At 36.4% G+C, this 21,916-nt stretch overlaps 1 protein-coding gene across 1 annotated transcript in view; it reads right to left on the bottom strand.

Annotated features, from left to right (window-relative positions):
- Rme-8 (receptor mediated endocytosis 8) overlaps positions 1–21,916 on the bottom strand; it is a 132,045-nt gene that overhangs the window by 82,895 nt on the left and 27,234 nt on the right. The window contains exons 9-17 of the mRNA XM_081754380.1: positions 20,705–20,877; positions 16,887–17,094; positions 14,368–14,523; positions 12,325–12,579; positions 10,010–10,192; positions 7,485–7,664; positions 5,477–5,697; positions 3,117–3,276; positions 799–944 (exon numbers count right to left, since the gene is read on the bottom strand). Of these exons, the coding sequence (XP_081610506.1) occupies positions 799–944; positions 3,117–3,276; positions 5,477–5,697; positions 7,485–7,664; positions 10,010–10,192; positions 12,325–12,579; positions 14,368–14,523; positions 16,887–17,094; positions 20,705–20,877 (1,682 nt within the window). The remainder of the gene's footprint in view (positions 1–798; positions 945–3,116; positions 3,277–5,476; positions 5,698–7,484; positions 7,665–10,009; positions 10,193–12,324; positions 12,580–14,367; positions 14,524–16,886; positions 17,095–20,704; positions 20,878–21,916) is intronic.

Genomic DNA, 21,916 nt, shown 5'->3' with positions numbered 1-21,916 from the left:
ACGATAATAATACATATCAATTTTTCTTACAGTACTTAAGAACAATAATTAAGATGCAAATGCAAATATAAGGATCATTTATAGAGGGGTTACTAAGATAACGTGGTACACACACCTGAAATATGTAAACAAATACTTGTTTGTGATTGGCCAAAACTGGAAAATGTAAACAAATCCTTATCTCTGATTGGTCGAACGCCTGTCCACGATATTTAAAGGGAATTTCTAAAAATATTATTATTATTATTATTATTTTATATAAGTTTGTTTTCCTTAGTTTTCCAATAACTATTTTATTACAGTTTCAATCTTACAGGCAATCTTACAGGTAGACATGATACAGAAATGCTTATGGTAACGATAGCAACGTTGCACAACATTTTTTGCGCAATTTCCAGTTTTGTTCCCTGCTCATTATCTGTGTCAACAGATAAGGGAGTTAAAGTTTGCGCAATTTCAGTGCACCAATAATAATAATAATAATAATAATAATAATAATAATAATAATAATAATAATAATAATAATAATAATAATAATAAATTTAAAACCAATCGTCGAGAAAATATTAACAAATATTAAACAAATGCATCCCTGGAATCACCCACTTCGTCCCTATAAGGAGATCGCTGGCCACCCAACATGTCAATCCAAGCGAATAGGTGAACAGTGAGGATGTCATCAAAACCTCAACGGAACATAATTTTTTGACACACGACTGAATTCCTGCGAAGATTTCTACAACTTCACGTTCGCCGTGAAAAGGCAAATCCCTTGAACAAAATGATAATATTGCTTACCGACTAGTATGAAGATGGGCTAAAGTTAATAAATCCACAAGTACACGCACTCCATTGGCATCCATCACATCTTTTACATTCCGGCGATTTAAGATCAATTTATGGATGAAGGTTACCAATCGATCACGCTCCATTCTTTCAATACACTGAAACATAACAGAACATTAATTACAATTACTTCATGTAAACAAGTAATTAATTAAAAACTTAGTACAATTTATTAAAACGTCTCGAAACCACTGACAGCAAAGACACGCCATATTATATTGACATATGTTCTAAACTTTCAACTTCTTTTTAAACAATGGTAAAGAAAATAAATTTTTGAGAATCAAATGAAAAAAAAAAAGTATTATGCCACGTTCAAAACATCATTCATTTTGTGGTTATAATTAGTATGGCTAATTAAATAATTGGATTTTAATGAAAAAAGGAGACTTTCCGAAAGGACTAACTGTTAACAAAGCACTGATGTGCGTCTTCTTTAGTTATCTTCGACAGGTATTCTTTAAAAAAATACAAATTTGGGAACTGAAGAAAACGACCTATTTTTATATATACACTTAATATTTACTACATATGAAATTACATTGAATTTTAAACATAAACGTGACTGTAATTATTTTAATTTTCATTATTTTAGACATTCCTTTTATTTTAGTGAAGTAGAGTTATTGAGGCAATGTGCAGTGCAATGGAAGGCTTTTCTTATTTCTTTATGCATATAATACAATAAAGCTTTGTTCTTGGTTATCTCTACGACCGCCGGATAGTTCCAGTAGTGAGTTTCCCAGGCAGCTAGCTGAGAGTAATCGAGCTGTAGCAGCCAATAAGAGCTGCTTATTTAGAGCGATTCTTCACTAAAACATAGTGCCACCATAATGGACACTCGAAGACCATAAAATTAATATTATCTCGACAAAAGCGACGAGTGCTGCTAACTATCTTAAATTACCAATATCTCGGGTGGATGCAAAATATCAATTAATTAATAGAGTGGTTCTCAATGTGGGTGTTCTCATTTCCAACGGAGGCGCACAGTATCATTGAATTCGATATCTATATAGGAGTTGGTATACTAAAAATCGGTTGAGATTTCGTAACTTATTAAGACTTTTTTCCTTATTGGACGAAAGCCACTATGCATTTTACAAATTATCAAAAGTTTAGACTCTTTTGGGAATGATAATGTAGATTCTTTACGGCTCAGTTTAAAAATCCAAGCCTTTTTCTGGCTTTTAAGACTGCTTCGTCCACGTTCAGCCTTGTGTACGAGAGGATTGGGTTAACATGAGAGGGGGTGCTCAGGACAATCGCATTCACCTAGGGGGTCCTAGGCTCAAAAAGGTTAATAACCACTGATTTAAAATATTCAATTCGGAGCATCTGCTGAAAAATAATTATTTAATTAATATTTTGAATTATACGAAAAATGGAAAATATGTTTTTTCCTACAAGTGCGAATTCGTATGTTCTACAAGTGCGAATTTAATAGAATTCAAGATGAAAATTTGAGACCAGAGCATGCATCGACCCTGGATCTCCGGTTTATTGTACTGGTGCGTTAACCATAATGTTACCCAGTATTTCCATCAGTCCAAGCATTATAAGAATGAGATTACACGGTTGGTCTGGGATAGGGAGGGTACAGTAGCGATTATGTACCAGCACAATAAGCAGAAGACAGATTGGATTTTCAGCCTACTCGCACTTCTTCACTCTGTAAATGTTAACATTTTGTAAGTATTCCAAAGCTATTTACAAACCAGAGAAATAACTGTAAGCATAAATTGGATTAACGTGGAGCATAATTTGAAAGTGGACACGGTGACGATATAGTCAAACCGTTTTACCTTGTGTAAAGTTGCATCCATTGCTCTCATCCGTATTACATCAAAATTAATTATGGAAATCGTCTCTCTTATTTTGTTTACTTACTGAAATGAGTTTCAGTTACTTCAAGAAGTTTTGGAGAAAAAACGTCCACAGACTCATTGGCAAATAGATTGTGTGCCGGTAGAAGGGTTGGTTATTTGCATCATTTGGATGCTATTTTGTGGTTATGAAGAAAAGGGACTTAGCGTTAACGCTTGTGAAACTGTGCATGAGGAAAACGCCTCTATTATAAATACTCTTAAGTATATACTTTGATGAAGCTATAATTTGAGTACATCAGAGAGCTTAAACAAAAACTGAAAACTGAAAAAAAAATCTCTTAACTCTTCATCATATAGTTAAGTACTATGGCAATATACCCACTAACAATTACACGTAGACAAAAATGTAGTTTATTAGTCTCCTAAGCAAGTCTTACTTACCCTTTCTAGCATGCCAACAATATACTTGGTGTCTCCGAACGGCCCAATGTCTTCGTAATGCTTTCCATACACGATGGTCATCGCTTGCAGGCACATACACTTCATTTCAGGCTTTGGAGTCAACAGGAACCGGTGATATAAGTCATTGAAAAACTCGTACCTACGTAAAGGAGATAACATAAGCACCACCTAAAGCAAGTTACATCAATCTTTAACTACAAATCTGGTTGAACATTAAGATATATATTTACATACTTCACAAAATAAGTTTTAGAAATTAATTTCCAGTTAAAATTTCAAATAGGTGCGAAAGAAGTGGGAAATCAAAGAAAATTATTAAAACTACAAATTGATGGATTAACGGTAATTTTAGAACAACAGGGTTAAGTGAAATATAATTGTATGAGAAGTCACGTAGGGAGTATGAGTACGCCTATACAAAGTTCGTCCGGGAAGTAGTAGGACTATTTTTTCCACGCCAAAACGTGGTGAAGGGGGGGATATTACTGCGCTGGTTAGGCGGTGGGAGCTGTTAGCTACCAGCGTACCAGTCGCCAGTCATCTCCAAGCCTTCACGGAGTACAGATCGAGTTTAAGGTGAACCTCTTTCAAGGTGTCTTGTCATCTCCACAACGAATCGTTTGTTAGAGCAGCGTTGGCGTTACGCAGTGAAGTTTTGCGTCAAACTGAGTAAAACTGCTAGCGAGACCTATGACATGATCAAAACTGCTTATGGGTGTGATCCCGAAAAAAGGCCGCATGAGCAAGTCGAAAATGAAATTAATGCTGATCATCTTTGACTGCAAAGGAGTGGTTCAAAGAGAGTTTGTACCGCCTGATCAGATTGTGAATGCTGCATTCCACGTGGGAGTGCTTAAAAAATTCAGAAAACGAGTCGCCCGCATTAGTCCAGTAATCGTTGGATCATGGAAGCATCGTCACGACAACGCACCGATCCACACTTCCTTTGCCGTTCTGGACTTTCTGAGTACACATGGCATCACACAGCTTTTCCAGCCATCCTACAGCCCATGTGTCGCTCCTGCAGACTTCTTCCCCCGACTGAAAAAGGTCATGAAAGAACGGCAACACGGCTCGGTCCAGGTCATTCTAGAGGCCATAACGAGGGAGCTGAAGAGCAATTAAATTTTTGCGTTCCAGAGAGCCTTCAGTGATTGGAAGAGTCGCTGGAAACGCTGTGTTGATGCAGAAGAGGCATATTTTGGAAACTATTAAGTCGATGTGTTAAATTGTGTATAACTTAAAACAAAACAACAAAAAAATCAGTCCTACTGTTTTCCGTATAGACCCTGTAGAACGCTCATCTCTTGTGCTAAGGTTCAGTGCTTTTATCTCAAACCACGTGAGTTTAAGGTTGGCAACATCGTGTCCACGGTTTTCTTGAAGATTTTCCCACTTTTCACCATTTTTTCATTATCTTTCACCTTCATTAGTTTCCTTTAGCCTACAGAGCATAACCGTGGAGTGTAAAATTCCATTTAATTCATTCTATGAATTCTAGAATATGATTTAAGGAATGAATTCTATGAATTAATGAAAACTAGAAATTTTATTTAATTCATTTCATGAATGCAAAGTATCCCGACTCCCATCCTTGGTGGTTCGGATTCCACCCTAAACTAGGTCTATGTCTTATATGTATTCTCACATAAAATAAAAGATAAATTCTGAGCAAAGCATATACTATCTAATAAATACTAGCGTTATAGTTTCGGCAAAGTATCTTTGGTTTCATCAGACACATTAATCTAATGAAGGCAAAGGCACTTTGCCGAAACGAAATTGTAACGCTATTAATTATCAGACAGTACATGCTTTGTTCAGAATTTTTCTCTTTATTTTATCAAGTTCCAAAGCTAGAATGAGTGGTATTCTCACTGTAAAATGGAAGATTAAACTCTCTAGAAAGTTTGGAATCCCAGTGTATATCAATTCTAGAAACAGTACTCATGTACTCGTCAAGAGAAAATTTATTTCGTGGTTGAAACTTATTATTATTTGTTTGTCTAAAATTTCAAAGAAATAAAATAATCAAACTGTTAAAAAACACAGAAAACGGAACAACTTAAAATTTATTCCAACTATTCGTGTCAAAGGCAGAAAAATTCTCGCTCATACTATCTAAAGAATAATGAATTGACTACAAAATAAGTACCAAACTAACTGAAATATAAAACACATTTAATAAACAAGAGCTGTTATAGTGCTGACAGCTAAATAATAGAAGCACCTGAAGACCCAAGTTCGAATCTCCGCCTGTCCTGCGATTTTTCATCATTCTTTAATGCATCTAATACAGTGTAAAAACTTTTTTTTTTTTTTTTTTTTTTTGTACTTACGACCGCCTAATGGGTGAGTCAACGCCATCTTCCTCATTGTCTTCTCTCTCGAGCAGAAGTCGCAGGTAATACTCCCCTATCCGCACCTCGTCAGCTAGGCACTGGTACTGGACTTCAAATTCTTGATGGTTCCACGAGATCATGGTGTTGCCGCTTAGGTCCCGGTCGTTCGAGAAGGCACGAATTTCATTTTCCAAGGCATCTCTCAGCTCCTCACGTGTCTGTAAATTGACAGACAGACAGTCACCTGTGCACAAAACAGAAAAACGGTGCATGGTCCTGCATCGATTAGAAAACGAACTCAAAACATGCTCTACGAGAAAGAGATAGGAAAGAATACCCCACTCGAGCATCTACGAATTATTTCAACCACAAGAGCAGCTACTGCATTAGTTTTCGACATGCAAAACCATACACAAGAATTCGCCAACTATATTTACTTATACTGAAACCAGGTCGACTACTGTAGATCTAAATTCTAGATCTGAAGATCAAACACTACCAGACAAGTCCTTTTTCTTCTTCTTGATCACAAAGGGAAACGCTAACTGAAGAAATTATCTATCACCCACATATCCTATCAATCTAGAAGTAAAACGTGACATGGTTGAATAGTTCGAAATGAATTTTTGACCATAGTTAGTACCTACTTTGAGTTGTGTTTTTATTATATCACTTTGATTCAAGGACGCATCCTGGTAAGAAAAAAATCATTTCAACATTTCAGTTCTGATAAAAAAAAAATTTAAGAAACATCAATTTTTAATAAAGTCCTTTTTTTATCTCTGACTCCTGAACTTAAGGTACTATCCGAGTATTTACCTGGCGTGTTTACATGGAAACTAAAGGAATCTTTATAGTCATGACGGCTAACTCAGGGATTTAAATCCAGAGTGTAATACGAGGTACGAGGTTTTATTCCTATTCTATATTATATGGAATTACCCACCTCTTTGTTACTCTATGAAATTGTCTACTTTCTCATTTCTAGAAATCGAAATATAGGTGAGTATCAGTAGTGCAAAGTGTGTCCCACGAAACATGGACTTCCTTATGCGACAATTTTTTTCTTGTTATTTTTAAGTTTACTTCAATGTCTAACGATTATGAACCAAGGCTAAGGGAAATGGGGATGATGAGATGGATGAAATTGGAGATCTTGAAGAAAACCCATGCACACGGTGTTTGTCCACCACAAATCCCACTTGGCGAGAGCTGGGATCGAACCATGGTCCCGCGCCAGAGGTGAGTCACTACGGCCTCACAAGGGAATTCCATAATTTCATGCGTACAATACAACATGAATGCTTAAGTGGTAATATGGATTTAAATGTACGTACAAAATTTAATAAAACTGAATTTTGATAATAAAACCTACTGGGCTGAGTTTCTTTTTATTAAAAAATAAAAGTCACACACCCTTGCTGCCAAAGATGTAGATAAATAAAGCTTTACATAGGAATTTTGTACTCTGCAATCATTTTAGACTTGTTTTTGTGTATAAAATGTTTTAAATCTAAACATTTTTTTTTTTTATTCATTCATAATATCCCTTATTTTTACAAAAATACGTTGGTAACCCTAACTAATCCCTGATCACCTCATAGAAAAAAATCTACGGCCATTGGTATTATTATCTCTTTGAATTACACGCCAATTTCTATTCCTGATCGATGGGTAATGTATGTTGTGCATAATACCAACAAAGATTGTTGTGATATGGTTATATTTAAAGGTGTATTGACTATTACAGTGACACCTAACATATTTGTCTATTTTTACGGAACTGTTTTCAGAATTCACCAAACATTCAGATCTATCACTGCATTTAGATGATTAGAAGAACGAAAGTAAATTTAAATAAAGTAATTGAACATGCTTTTATATAATTTTAATAAAAAAAAAAAAAAAAAAATGTCAATGAAAAGTGTAAACCGCTAGCCTATGTTAGAAAAGCCCTTAAAGAATTTCATGAGAATCTGGTACAAACTGGGATATAAATACTTACCTTGTAGTTCCATATTAAATTTGGAAGCGCATGATCCTGATTAAATTTGTAATAGAATAAGTGCCAATTCGCTTCACTTTTAATTCTTTCTCTTCGCTTCCTCAGAACTATCGGCCGCTCCTTCAGCTTATCATCTTTCCTTTCAATTCCCATTCGGGCCCCCCAATGCTGAAGAGCATGCTGAAATAGAAATTCATAAAGTCAAATATCAAGTTTTAAAAAGCAATAATTACTGTCGAACATGCTTAGATTACAGTCATGCTGTATAAATGAAGAATTTGCAATAACCAAAGGCTTATGAACTTCAGGCTACATTTAAACTGATTAATTTAAAGTTTGATTAACTGAATGAACGACCAAATAGGGGAAAAAAAAAAAGCAAAATGAAGATAAATAAAAAAAAAACCAAAGTGATGAAGTGCACTAAAGCTGGACAGAAAGTGGCAAACGTATGGCTAGAGAGAGAGAAAATCGAAGACGTTCCCTTATTTAGGAAGTTTAATATCCTCGGACGGAAGAAGTGAAAAAGACATAAGTTCCAGAATAGCGCTGGCTAAACAAGCATTCAATAGGAAAAGAGGACTGCTAACATCAAGAAATGTGTCGTTGGACGTTCGTAAACGATTTATTAAGACCCTGGTATGGAGTGTGGCGCTTTACGGATCAGAGACGTGGACATTGAGAAAATCTGAAATATCCAAGCTGGAAGCATTTGAAATGTGGTGTTGGCACAGAATGCTGCGCATTTCATGGACCGAAAGGAAAAAGGAATGAAGACGTACTAAAGGAAGCTAATGAAGGACGACATATCATGATAATAGGAAAAAGAAGAAACAGCATGCTTGGTCATTTTATTCAGCACTCCGATTGGATCACCGTGCTGATAGAGGGAAAGGCAGACGGAAAACCAGGAACAGGAGGACTAAGGGTAGAATACTGTTAGTAGGTACTGAAAGCATAACCTTCTAGGATATCATTGACATTATAACTTTTTTTTTAATAATGTGATCTCATCACACGTAACAATACCTAGATGCAGTTACGAAGAAGAGACCTTATCAGAGTATAAAACAGCTCTCGCAAGGAAGAGAAAAGTTTTAAAAATTTCTATGTTGTCTACCAACTTATGGTTGAGGAGAGAAAGAAGAATTATTTAAAGTTTAACGTCCCTTTTCACAGGCACAATACAAGACATGGCCTTAGAGTTTAACATAAGATCCAAAATAAATAAACTTTCATGGAATTCGAACCCGGGCCTCCCGCACCTAAGGTGTGTATACTAACCATACAGCCATGAAGAAATTCAGACTAAATTCAAATTGCCACATTTTGAAACTGCCGTAAGTACGTCAAACACAAAAAATGTTACCTCGTATCCAGGGCTCCTATGATGACAGAAGCAAAAGACAAAACAATGAAGAAAACAAAATTCTTTGTTTAATCTATCAAATGATTTCGATGTAGGCTGCCATCTGTTTGGTAGTAAACTGGTGGGGTATTTCCTTCCCTTTTCAGACAGAAAGTACATTAAATCTTCATTTTTTATTAACAGAAAGTACCTACGTCAACATTCAAACAGTGAAAAGGCTATCAACTTTGTAACTTTTTTTAAAGTAGTAAAGTTCATCCCAATTCGGGAAGTGTAAAAAATTTTTTTATTTTTTTCTCTTAGAAGTATCCCACTTTTAAGGCAGGAGCCTACCTATACAAGGTGTCTACTAAAATTCCAAAATGAGATCTCGTGACTTTTTCTTTGTCAGGCTATAAAATTTCTTAACATTCTGAAGGGCAAATTTGGGTGAGAATTAGGCCGAATTTTCATGCGTGCCATAGAAACGTGCTTTGATTATGATTTGGTAGCGTCTAAAGCCGCCCACAATCATTTTTGGAGGTGAATTTTGACGTTTTATAGAATAAAATTTTCCAGTCTGTACTTATATTTGTACAGATTAAAAAACGTGACTTTTTCGTGAGATTCGTGACTTTCGTGACCGATAGACACCCTGCTATATGTCCCCAATTTAGTAGTAAATAGATGTCATCAATAAAGTTGTCAGTGTACATCGATACAGTTTCTTACTTGACTTTTTATATGTTGATTTATTCATTATGAATCCCATTGTAACTATTAGCCATTAAGCAGGTATCTAATGATACTCCAGTACATGTTAATTAAGACTACAGAAGCTACGATAAACAGAAATTCACCTGTGTTGTTGCGTTCTATACCAATGCTTCGTTGCTTATTGTTTCGCTTCAGCACAGCATACAAAAACGATGACCACGAAACTTTAGGTATTACAGAAGAAAAATTTATTTATATTAAAGGAAAAACACTCCTACCTTGTAAACTGAAACTCTTCCTTGCAATACTCTGCCAGAAACTTTTTGTTATTTCCCCGCCATGTTTGTCGGTTAAAGTAGAGCAAACCAGATTATAAGCAACGAAATAGTAATATAGAACACACGTAGGAGAATGTTTAATACTTCCTGTTTGAAGAAATTCAAGAAAATTACACTCTTACCTCCACATGCTTCTCGACGATCTTCAGCTGTCTCTCAATAGCAATCCACTGCGGTCCGCGACGATGTTTATTTGCATGGTCCTGAGCTATCTTGAGATTGTCCCGGTTGTTTAGCCTCTCCTCTTCCAAATACGTAGCAGGAACTTTTTCATCGGAGTCGAGGTAGCTCAACAGACCTGACGGCTGTTTCAAGCAAAACACAGGGGAAATTAGTATTTCTGAATTATCAAGGGGGGAACGAAAATCAGTTCTTAATAGACATAGTTTTAATACCAATTTCTCACGATATATTTATTTGGTACTATGTATTCCTTTTTCCATACCATACGAGGGCAGGGTGAAAAGTTCTCGGTCTGGCCCAGAGATGGCAATCCAATCAGCAAAATTTTATTGTTCTTGCCTGGGGGCGCTCTTCAGTTGTTCGTATAACAAGTGTCACCTTGTTCTCTCAAGTAGTTTGTGTGCAGGCATTGTTGCAGTGAAACGTCATGCGTGTTAGTTGTAGAAATGGATAAACTTGAATATCGTGCAGTAATCAATTTTTTCGTTTTGGATGGATGAACCCCTACGGAAATTCATCCGAAGTTGACAAAAGTTTATGGGGACTCTGTTCCTTCCATGTCAACCGTTAAAAACTGGGCAGCTGAATTTAAACGTGGTCGCATATCCCTCGAAAATGGCCCACGTGAAGGAAGGCCGAAAACCGCACACACACCGGAAACAATCGAAAAAGTGCATGATATCGTGTTGGACGACAGGCGAGTGAAGGTGTAGGGATATCGGAGGAACGGGTGCGAAACATCTTGCACAAAGAACTAGGGATGCGAAAGCTTTGCGCAAGATGGGTGCCGCATTTGCTGACTGCCGACCGAAAGCAAATGCGAAAACGATTTTCGCAACAATCTTTGGACCGATTCAAAAGAGATTCGACCGATATTGTGCCGTGATTGGTGACGATGGATGAGACATGGGTTCACCACTACACGCCAGAAATGAAACAGCAGTCCAAGCAGTGGCTGGTAGCCGTTGGTGCAGCTCCGAAGAAAGCAAAGACGATCGTATCGGCCGGAAAGTCATGGTCAGTGTTTTTTGGGATGCGAAAGGGATCCTGTTAATTGATTACCTTCCAAAAGGGAGAACAATTACAGGCGAATATTACTCCAACCTTCTTGACCAGCTGGATGCCAAAATTCGCGAGGAGAGGCCTGGCTTGAAGAAGAAAATCACCTTTCACCAGGACAACGCACCTGTACATAAGAGTGCGTTGGCGAAGGGAAAACTGCGGGATTTGGGGTACGATTTGCTCGGCCATCCCCCATACTCTCCTGATTTGGCACCATCGGACTTCTATCTGTTTCCAAACTTGAAGAAATTTCTTTCTGAGAAGCGCTTCACATCGAATGAAGAAGTTGAGAGGGTCGTGGATGACTATTTTCACAACCTTTCAGACTCTCACTTCTGGGAAGGAGTTGAGTTGATTTTGAGTTTAACGTCCGTTTCAGCAACGAGGCCATATGAGACGGGACTTACTGATTAACGTGGAATTTGAACCACATGAGCTCCCGCCGGGAATTGAACCCGGGTCTCCCACGCTAAAGATGCGTACGCTTATCGCTTAGTCACTTCCGGGAAGGAATACTGATGTTTGGGTGCATTGAAGTTAAGGGAGATTATGTCGAAAAATAAAATCATTTTTGAACTGAAATTCGCAGTCTTTCGTTGTCAGGCCGAGAATGTTTCACCCCGCCCTCGTATGTCTCTCATCCTCTTTTGTCCTTGTTACTTTACCACTGGAGATAGAACTAGTTTGTTGTTCCAATACATCTGAAGAATATTTAGTTTTATCACGGGAGGATAGATCCTATATTGGTAAGTAAACAACTGTTTGTTAATTTGAATCATCCTCTCTTGCGCCTACATAATTTTAATGGATATACATACTCCTAACAGTGACCCATTTATATTCTTACTTGTACTTTGTGTAAAGTGTTTTTTTCACATTCTCAGTAAATAAAGTACTCACACAATTTACGCTATCATGTTTTACCAATCTTTCTCCTAGCATACATATCACGAACGGGTGCAGCACTTTCAATTAACCAATCTATTATTTTTGGCTTTTTGAACCAAAGTTCCCTACATTTAAGTAGTTTCCAAATTGGCTCGTCAGTATTACTATTTGTCCAATGAACATGTAAAAATAACTAATATGCACTAAAATATTCTAAGATATTAAAGTATATTTCAAGTTGTAATTGCTGCTGCACTTAAGAAACAAAACCATCAATTCGAGATGTTATTTTGATTTTACTTACCATAATTCTTTTAAGAAGACCCATTGCTGTGGGATGACCAGTGACCCATAATCCTACGAGATGTCTCGAAAGTTGTCGATGAGTAAGTAGCCGCTCTTCCCCGCCTTGGGTGAATAATGCTGTCAACAGATGACGAGGTAAGGCTCCTTCCGCTAACGCAAGGTCTTGCATCCTCGCAGCCACTTCGGCCTCTCCTTCCTCTATCACAGCTCGCATCACTAAACCCGCTCCTTTCACGATCGCTAGGGACGGGTGCTGGGTTAGGAAACAGAAAATACCATCAATCAACGAATAAATATATAGGACAAGATTAACGTACATGAGATATGTTTAGTAACCATAAACCCTTTAGAATCCAATTTTTCTCCGACCCGCATACTCTCAGCTGTTATTTACTTTAGTTGAAAAAGCGGATGGAGAATTACTTGTAACTATTCTATACTTTGAAAAGAGAACAACAATGCGTACAGGAAGAGTTACCTTCATGCTCACTAATAACGAAACTTTTCGTTATATTTTAAATTACCCAGTTCGAAGATTAAAATAAATAACACACCACCATTAGCACATTTAGTTTTTATATATATTTTTGCAAGAATATCTCAAATCTCCATGAAAAACTTTCTGTTCTCATAGCAACACGAAACTGTAACTATCATTATATAAAAATCTATCTATTTCCACATATATTCTACATTTTTTTTTCTTTTTCTTCTTCACAACAGATTGTACACATTAAGCACCGTTGCCCAAAAAAGCTACAATTGAAAATGGAAATAATTCACAGATATCAGATATACAATATCATTGTATACTTTCATCCCTAAACTCTCCTTTTAAAAAAAAAAAAAAAAGTTTCAACACGTTACTTACACGTCTTTTCTCTGCCATTTTCCTACAAGTACAAACACTGTTCACAACAAAACATATAGCCTGAAGGAAAACACACGAAGTACAACGTACGCTGTCTGCTAACTTGAGTACGTACTACATGAAAAGAAAAGAAAAAAGAAAAAGAAAGAAAAAAGAAAAAGAAAGAAAGAAAGAAAAAGAGGTGTCGCATACCTTCCGCTATCGGAGCTGAACAGGAAACTCATTATGTCGAAAAGAACTATGATAAAGCCTTGGAAGAACTGAATCCCTTCCCCCCTTCTCAGCACAGAAGCTAAACAAGACGAGACCTACTGTTTAAAGTGGGACCAGCCCCATAACTTGAGTCTGTATCTCAAAAAGTATCTCCCATTGGTAAACGAATTCGAACCCAAGCCACTAGAAAGCACGAGTATTAACCAGTTGGCCATAATTGGGCTCAAGGTAAGATATTATTTATGACACAAGCTAATAGAACTTAAGATGCACAACTGAACTGAGTAAATTTATTACAACAACGGAATAATAAAGTTCTAGACTGGTTAGAACTCCAACTCTATCGCCCTGAATACACACTACTATAAGAGAATTATATCACATAGATTTAAACATGGGTAATGTTCTTCTTCTAAGAAAACTACCAATACTCATACTTAAATATACACTGCCATATTTCATATTATAAACAAATTGAGATATTTTGGTCTACTATTCCCCAAAGACATGAGTAATCGGATGTGTCTTTACTCATAAATGTCATCATTAATGTCCATAATTACTGAGAAAAAATTGAGCATTATCAGTCTTCCGGTTCTCAAATTCTAAACGCTGAAGGAGCCGCTTAGCAGAGCTCATTAAGGTAACATCTATCTTTATTATACTTCATTGCCAATGCGCTTTTAAGTAGACATAACTGAAGTTATTAAATTTTAGATCAGATTTTTCGTTTCGCCTAATCTTCTCATTTCATTACAAACCTAAGAATTTTATATGTCCTACACTTCTTTTCTTCCCTTACCACAATGAAGCATCAAATATACTAATAATAATAATAATAATAATAATAATAATAATAATAATAATAATAATAATAATCGGATGAATCACGTTCCCAGATTCGACAAGTAAAATATCCTGAATACAACATGAATTGTGACTACGATTTATGCTAACCTGGAAAAGCCTGAACAAAGAGCGCCCTCTCTCGGCCACCATTTCCAATAAGTTATCGAAGTGCGTGCCGTCCGTCGTTTCACTGAAGGGGACACAGAGAGCAAATGTCAGAAAGTCCAACATGGCTGCCACCACTAGCGCTCCAGTACCACGAGTCTGTAAAACGGAAATAACAATAAATAACACATTATGCCACGAAGTTCATTTTTTTATACAATCACTATACAAAGTCAACCATTCATTTATGCACACGAACCTATTAAAAGGAAAGAGACAGCTTACATAATGAAATTTAAAACTTTCAAGATATTACTCATCTTTTGTAAATATTGTGTGCACCAACATAAAATACGTAAGGTCGAAAGTTTCACCCAATCCTATTGGGTTGTTAGGTTGTTAAAAACACAAAGGTTAAAACTAGCTTGTATATAAACCATCGCGTGTCACTTGAAGGTGAGAAGGAAGATGGCAAATTATCTTCAATGTTTCTCCAAGTGCGAAAGATAAATGTGTCAAGACTATACCTGCTGCCTTGACTAAGTTCAATTAACTTTAATGTCTTATAAAGCATTTTTAAGGTGCTAGCTTCAGGTTAAACAACAACAAAAAATGATCTTACTTCTGACACTGGGACAGAAATAGGAATATACATAAAATAGATTAAATTACTATATTAATAGTACTACATACAAAGCAACTCTTTAAAACTGAATGAGTTACGTACTTCTATACATAGATCACGTAAAACTAAGCGGCTTTATTAATTGCTATAATGCCAATGGTCGCAGTCAAGATCTATCAGCTTCTATGCCTTTTGTCGAACTGCCCTCGCTCCAGCTTTAGTCAGGGACTTTTAGTTATCATATAAAAGCCTCCAATCCATCCTCAATTACCTTTCTCTCAATGTTATTATTTGATTTATACGTTAACTCTGATTAAGATAACTAAAAGAATTATACTCTTCAAGTGTGAAGTCCTCGCATCGGATGCTCATTATTATATCAATAATAAAAACGATAATTAATTCTGGAATTATTTTTTCTTTCTAAATATGTTCCTATCACTGAAAGGTCACTTACCACAAATTGGCTATCTTCATCGTACTACGATCCTATGTTAATCTCTTTGAATTAATGTAGAAGTTACATACTTTAATATTCAGGGCATTAATGAATACCATGTCACAAATTTGGGAGGTGAGTCAGAACGCCAAAATATGAAAAAATATGTTGTAAACCACATGGTTTACAAGCGAGAAGCTGCCGAAAACGGGCAATTTTAGAGCTTTCTTCAACAAGCAATCAACGTACGCCTCGCGGTTCATGACATTATCACAAAAAGCAACAGGTGCATATGAGCAACGACGGTCCAAGGGATTCCTCTTACAGGACGTGAGGTATCCTCAAATGTCTCTGGAGTAAAGATGAGTCGAAAAAAAACATGAAGGGCGGAGCACATTACTAAAATATAGAAATTCAAAATCGGGAAATCGATATTGCAACTACATGGCGGAAACAGAGAAGTGATTATGAGAGTATACGTAGACACGCAACAAATCTTGCAGAGAACATTTATGTTGCACGGTACAATTACATAGGCTGTTTGGTACTTTTGCTCGTCATAAACCAGAGGTATGACATTCATAGGCGAGTAATCACCTGAGCGAAAATGGACTGAATGAGCACTAGGGCTCTACTGGAAGCATCAAAACTACTATACCACTGATGAGGTTTTTGGGGAATCTCTTGCACAGTCATTATGTACGTTTACCCTCCGATTTTGGTTAGAATATGGTTGCCAGGCGTACAAGAAACATCACTCTCAAGTTGCTTTTCTCTAGAATTTCTCTAGATACAACATATGTTTCTATGAACATTTCTTTATATTTCAGAATCACCTCCGAAATTATGGCACAATATTTCCTATCACCCTGTACTATTAGTGTGCTATATATATATATATATATATATATATATATATATATATATCTGTTCCATTATTCATGTGCAGTAAAAAACACAATACACTATCGCAGTCCAGATCACTATATAGAAAAACATTGGGCCAAACGTCAAACAGCTACTTGATAGTTCTCATAAAAATTTACAGATTTAAACAAATTTTAAGCTGCAACAATAATACTGTTCATCACTAAATCTATACATTATGCCGCGTCACACTAAAATAACTACATCAATCAACTATCTTGTCGAATACACTGATTAAAAAAAAAAAAAAAAAAAAAAACCCTATGTATTACTAAATAAGTATTCTCAGCATTTTTTAATCACAAGCAAAGACTCTTTAATAATATACGTACAGCTGTAGACTATGTACTGAAAGAGCAAAGTTCCTTTTCTAGTAGACTGTAATCAGCAATTCGTGTGTAAAATTTCAAATATAATCTTCTTGCCTTGACATGGAAAACTAACAGACTATTTATTCAATAGTTAACAAGAAATTAAAAATAGGCATCATTTAAAGTATGTTCTGTATTTTATTTGAAGTGAGTAACTTACCACGTGATTAATCCACATTTCTAAGAGACTTTCTAGGAACTTTTTTGAGGAAAGAAGAGAAGATTTATTGAGTTGTTCCTGACGGAGATCATATTCATCGTGCATCGGGTGCATAAGAGCACAGATCATGTCAATGGCTGCATGGGTCACTCCTTCGTCATTCCTCTTCAGAGCTTTCACTACTTTCAAACCTACGCTCTCCCGGAACCTGCTCATACAACAAAATAATAAATTTGTTTTATATATAATAAACACGCATACAGATATTACACAAATAATATCCTCCTTACATCTCTATATACACATATCAAACCGTCAAACCGATCTTCTTATACCATATCTTTTGTAAATAGAATGTTAAGGGAATTCAAAATGAAAAAGTGCGACTGACCCAAGAGGCAGAACCCAACTCAATGCGTCAATCTTAAGAGGAATTAAGGAATTAAGCTACTGAATGCTAAGGGTTACAAAATTACGATCTGACGTTCAAGCAGAAAGCAATATAATACACGATGAGAAAAGAAAATAAGATAAACAGAATACTCTGGCCGTGTGTGGACGTGCATTCTCGTGAGAAAACACTCGGTCTTCACTCATTATTGCATGTCCGATGGATTTCGATTGACTTGTGGTTCTTTGCCGACAAAAACCTAATCACAGAACGCACTTCACAATAGGCGGGATTTTCTATTGCAGCGCACATTGTGCGTCAGTCTTCATGCTACCACAGCTGGATGCGTACTGAGTGTGGCAACGTTCTGATACCAAGATGGCGACACTAGCCCCGCTCACTGCGGCAATAGGCCAAAACGTCTGAGACTTTCTGGACTAACCCTATAGCTACGAGGAAGCACTAGAAACTTATGTAAGTTAGGCTACTTAGTTTCAAAACTAAAATAATTCCTTAACCTAAAGTACACGTTTAATACCAGTAATATGAAGTATGACACGTTATGAAGTTCTCACTCATTAATTTGCAAGTAGTGTATGGGTCATTGTTAGAACACAAAAAACAACAGTCAACCTACTACTTAAAAGCGTATTTTTGGACATTCAGCGACAAAAGTTTTTCTGTTTGGTAAAATTTATTTTGAGAATAACGTTGGAACGTACACCGTTTCACCAAATTTCAAGGCTGGAACGTACATTCTTACATTTACATTCTTGTTTAATTTACTGAAAAGAACTCAAATTGTCCTTCCATTCTGAAGTTATTTAGGAAACAAATTTCATCAAACGGGATGAACTTTTGTCGCTGACTGTACATATACAGTTCATGAATAAGCAGCAGAATAAAAACTATTAATTACTACTAGCAAGAAACGACATATTTTTTTTAGCGCCATAAAAGTTAGTTTTCTCTATTTTCTCGAAAACTACGCATGAGAATTTACCCTCAAAAATATCATATAGTCGAATAAAAAAAAGTTTAATAAGAGCTTATCATAACTTTGAGCTATATCTTATTAATCTTCTTGTGTGCTGTAGTCTTACTAGTGTCAGAATGAAAAGTACTTCAGTATCGATTTCATCTTTCTTTCTTCGCACAGCATTAACATTTGGATTAACTAAATAGCTAACTCTATGGCGTATGGAACCCGGAGGTTCAATGCCACGTTTAGAAAAGCTCTCCATTGATTTCTGTCCTTAGCCAACTGGATCCAGTTTCTACTTTGTGTATTCCTATGTCTGCGAGATCGATCTTAATATTGTCCTCCCATCTGCGCCTAGTCTTCCTAATGGTCGTTTTCCGATTGGTCTTCCAGTCAAGACTTTGAAAGCATTTCTACTTCCTTCCATTCTAGCTACATGAACTACCCAACTAAGCCTCCTAGAATTGAAGACCCTAACAATGTTGGGTAAACCGTATAAATTATGTAGTTCCTCGTTATGAAGTTTCCACCATTCCCCATTCCCGTTCCTCTTGGGTCCGAATATTTGTCTCGGGATATTGTTCTCAAATACTTTCATTCTATGTTCTTCCCTCAGAGTAATCGACCACGTTTCGCAACCATACAGAACAACAGGCATGATTATCGTTTTATATATTTTAAGGTTCAAATTCCTCGACAGAATTCGCGGCAACAAGAGATTTTGAACTGAATAATAACACGCATTCCCTGCTTTTAGTCTACGTGTGATTTCTTCGTGAATATGGTTTTCGTCTGTTAATATTGATCCTAGATATTTGAAATTATCCACTTTATTAAAAATATCATTTAATATTTTAACGCATCCATAATTTCCCGTATTACGGTCCCGACGCACTTCTATGTATTTAGTTGTCTCTGCATTTACGTATAAACCCACGTCCCTGCAAGCGTTTAATAAGATCTCTGCATTTCTTTCTATTGTTCTCCTATCATCCCCTATTAAATTTACACCATCAGCACATGCCATAACCTGGTGAACCCCATTCAACTCTAGATCCTGGTTGCTATCTTTGATTTTCCTTATAGCGTATTCGAGAACAAATTTGAATAATAATGGCGACAACGCATCTTGTTTCAGGCCATTTTCGACGTGAAAGCTTGTGGACAAAAATTTTCCTACCTGGACTTTACTTTGAGATTCATTTAAACATATCTTAATTAATCTAAATAGCTTTCTCGGTATTTCACGTTCTGTAAGAACGTTGTATAATGTTTCTCTCCTAACCGAGTCGTAGGCCTTCCTAAAATCAATAAATAGTTGATGTACCGGGGTATTGTATTCCCACTTCTTTTCGTGTATTTGGCGAATGGTAAATATTTGGTCGATAGTTGATCGATTTCGTCTAAATTCGCACTGATAATCTCCAATAATTTCATCTGCGTATGGGGTCAATCTTGCTAATAGAATATTTGAAAGGATTTTATAGGATGTTGATAGAAGAGAAATGTCTCGATAATTATTACAGTTAGTTTTGTCGCCTTTCTTGTCAATTGGAACATTGATTTATTCTTTTCACTCTTATGGCACTGTTTTATAAAGTAGATTTGTTGAAAACTATATATGAGCATTTACACTAACCCGTGCCATTTCGTTCAGCTCAAGCAATATCTATGGTTTGGCGCATCTCTCATCTTTGAACTTTTTTTTTTCCCTGTTAAGGTTTAATACGAGGAGTGACCAGAAAGTAAGGTTACAAAGCCTGCACTAAAACATGTATATAGTATTTTATACATCCAATAGAGCCAACAGATAGTACATACATTAGGTTATTTTTCGACATAGTCTCCATATTGATTGAGGCACGTGTCGCATCGTGGGATGAGTTTAAAGATTGACTCCTGGTAAAAATCCTGTCCTTGCGTGTTCAGCCACGTTGTCATGAAGTGTTCCATCTCCTAATCTGAAGCCAAAAGACGGCCTCCTAGCTGCTCCTTCAAGTGCGGGAACAAGTGAAAGTCGCTTGGAGCGAGGTCAGGGTGTAGGCAGGGTGGTCCCAACGAAACTGCTTCAATAACGTGGTGGTCTTCTGGGCTGTATGTGGACGCGCATTTTCTCTACCAGTCGCAAAATTTCAACATCATTCTACAACATGCTGACAAGACATTACAGTCTCCCCCACAGAAATCGAATAACTGAGCAGACTTCTTCGCGAGACCAGTTTTCCAAACGAGTCGCTTACAACTAGCGCCGTCGGTCGCGGGTGGCTGAAACTCTGCACAGCTGCCAACTCCATGTATTTAAAATGATCACATTCTTCACTTCTCTATAACACACTAATCTTCATAAATATCGGCCTTGTAACCTTAGTTTTTGATCCTCCCTCGTAACACTGTAAAATTTTCACTACTTAAGAGCATATGAGAAAGTAATAAGATTCCAGTTACCCTTGTAATGACGTAAACGCAGCAAAACCGACTTTCGAAGCCACCAGTCGTCGTAACGCTTGGAACTGACCCTCCAGTTCTGACAAAGGAATACTCATTTGGTCTCCTTCCTTCTGGACAAGGGCTTGTAAGGCAACAGTTATTAGTTTCTCTTTGTTCTCTGCAAATAAACCCTGCAAAATTAACGATAAAGTAACAGGATTAGAAAGTATGAATAATAAATAAACAGAGCGAAGAAAATTAAGCCTTAAAAATGAAATCTTACCTCTTGAATTTTCCACAGACAACTTGTAGTACCACAAATCAATAAATTTCGGACAAAAATCTATGCTATCTTGAAGACAAAAAGGTTTAGCAACTAAAATCAAAGATGTCCTTCCAAGATCTGTTGTCAAGCCATGGAGTTTACAAGCCGATTTGTGTGTAATCAAAATTTTATACAATTGAAGAAGTCAGAATGGTAGAGGAAAGAATGATTCAACCATGTGATTCAGAAAACCAAAATAATAAATTCAAAACCTGACACAAGTAAGAAATGTTTTGTAAACATCTATTACTAAGAGCAATCCAATGTAAGTTAACGATGATACAGCTAACACAAGATGTCATCCACTATTTGACCAAATTCTCCACTGTTTAGCTGGGTCATAGCTTCATAATTGTTCGAAAAATATAGATTTTTCGTGTACACGTCTTGAAGGAAGTCAAACACTGTTATTCACTAAACTATCACAGTATATGAAATAAGACACGAACAATTATATATTCTACGTAACTTTTATGGAGAGGCTTATAATTCAATAAATAAGACTTCTGACATTCCAGCCGTCTTTATTTTGTTTGATAGACGTTTCAAACGCACTGACTGCGTTGACCTTCAGATTTATACTGATACGGTGATTTGTGGCACAATTACTATTATAGGCACAATTACTATTATATAAGTTTAGCCTTATTCTTTCTTTATCACGAGAGGGAGCTATTGCAGCCCACAAGAAAAGAAGAAAATGTAAAAATCTACTCGATAGATACATATTCGTGATCATAGCCATTGAATCGAGCAGCACTTGAGGCTTCAAGGTTTCAATTTCATAAATAAATAAATAAATAAAAAATAATAAAATAAATGAAATATTGTAAGTTTTACGCCCCACAGTTATGCCGGCAAGGCTAAAGAAGACGGTGATGATGAGAAATGAATGAAATTGTGGT

This window comes from Thermobia domestica, chromosome 1 (assembly GCF_964235325.1).
Source record: "Thermobia domestica chromosome 1, izTheDome1.hap1.1, whole genome shotgun sequence".
NCBI classification, from domain to species: domain Eukaryota; kingdom Metazoa; phylum Arthropoda; class Insecta; order Zygentoma; family Lepismatidae; genus Thermobia; species Thermobia domestica.
The sequence above is the reverse complement of the archived record's forward strand: the minus strand, read 5'-3'. Positions and strand labels throughout refer to the sequence as shown.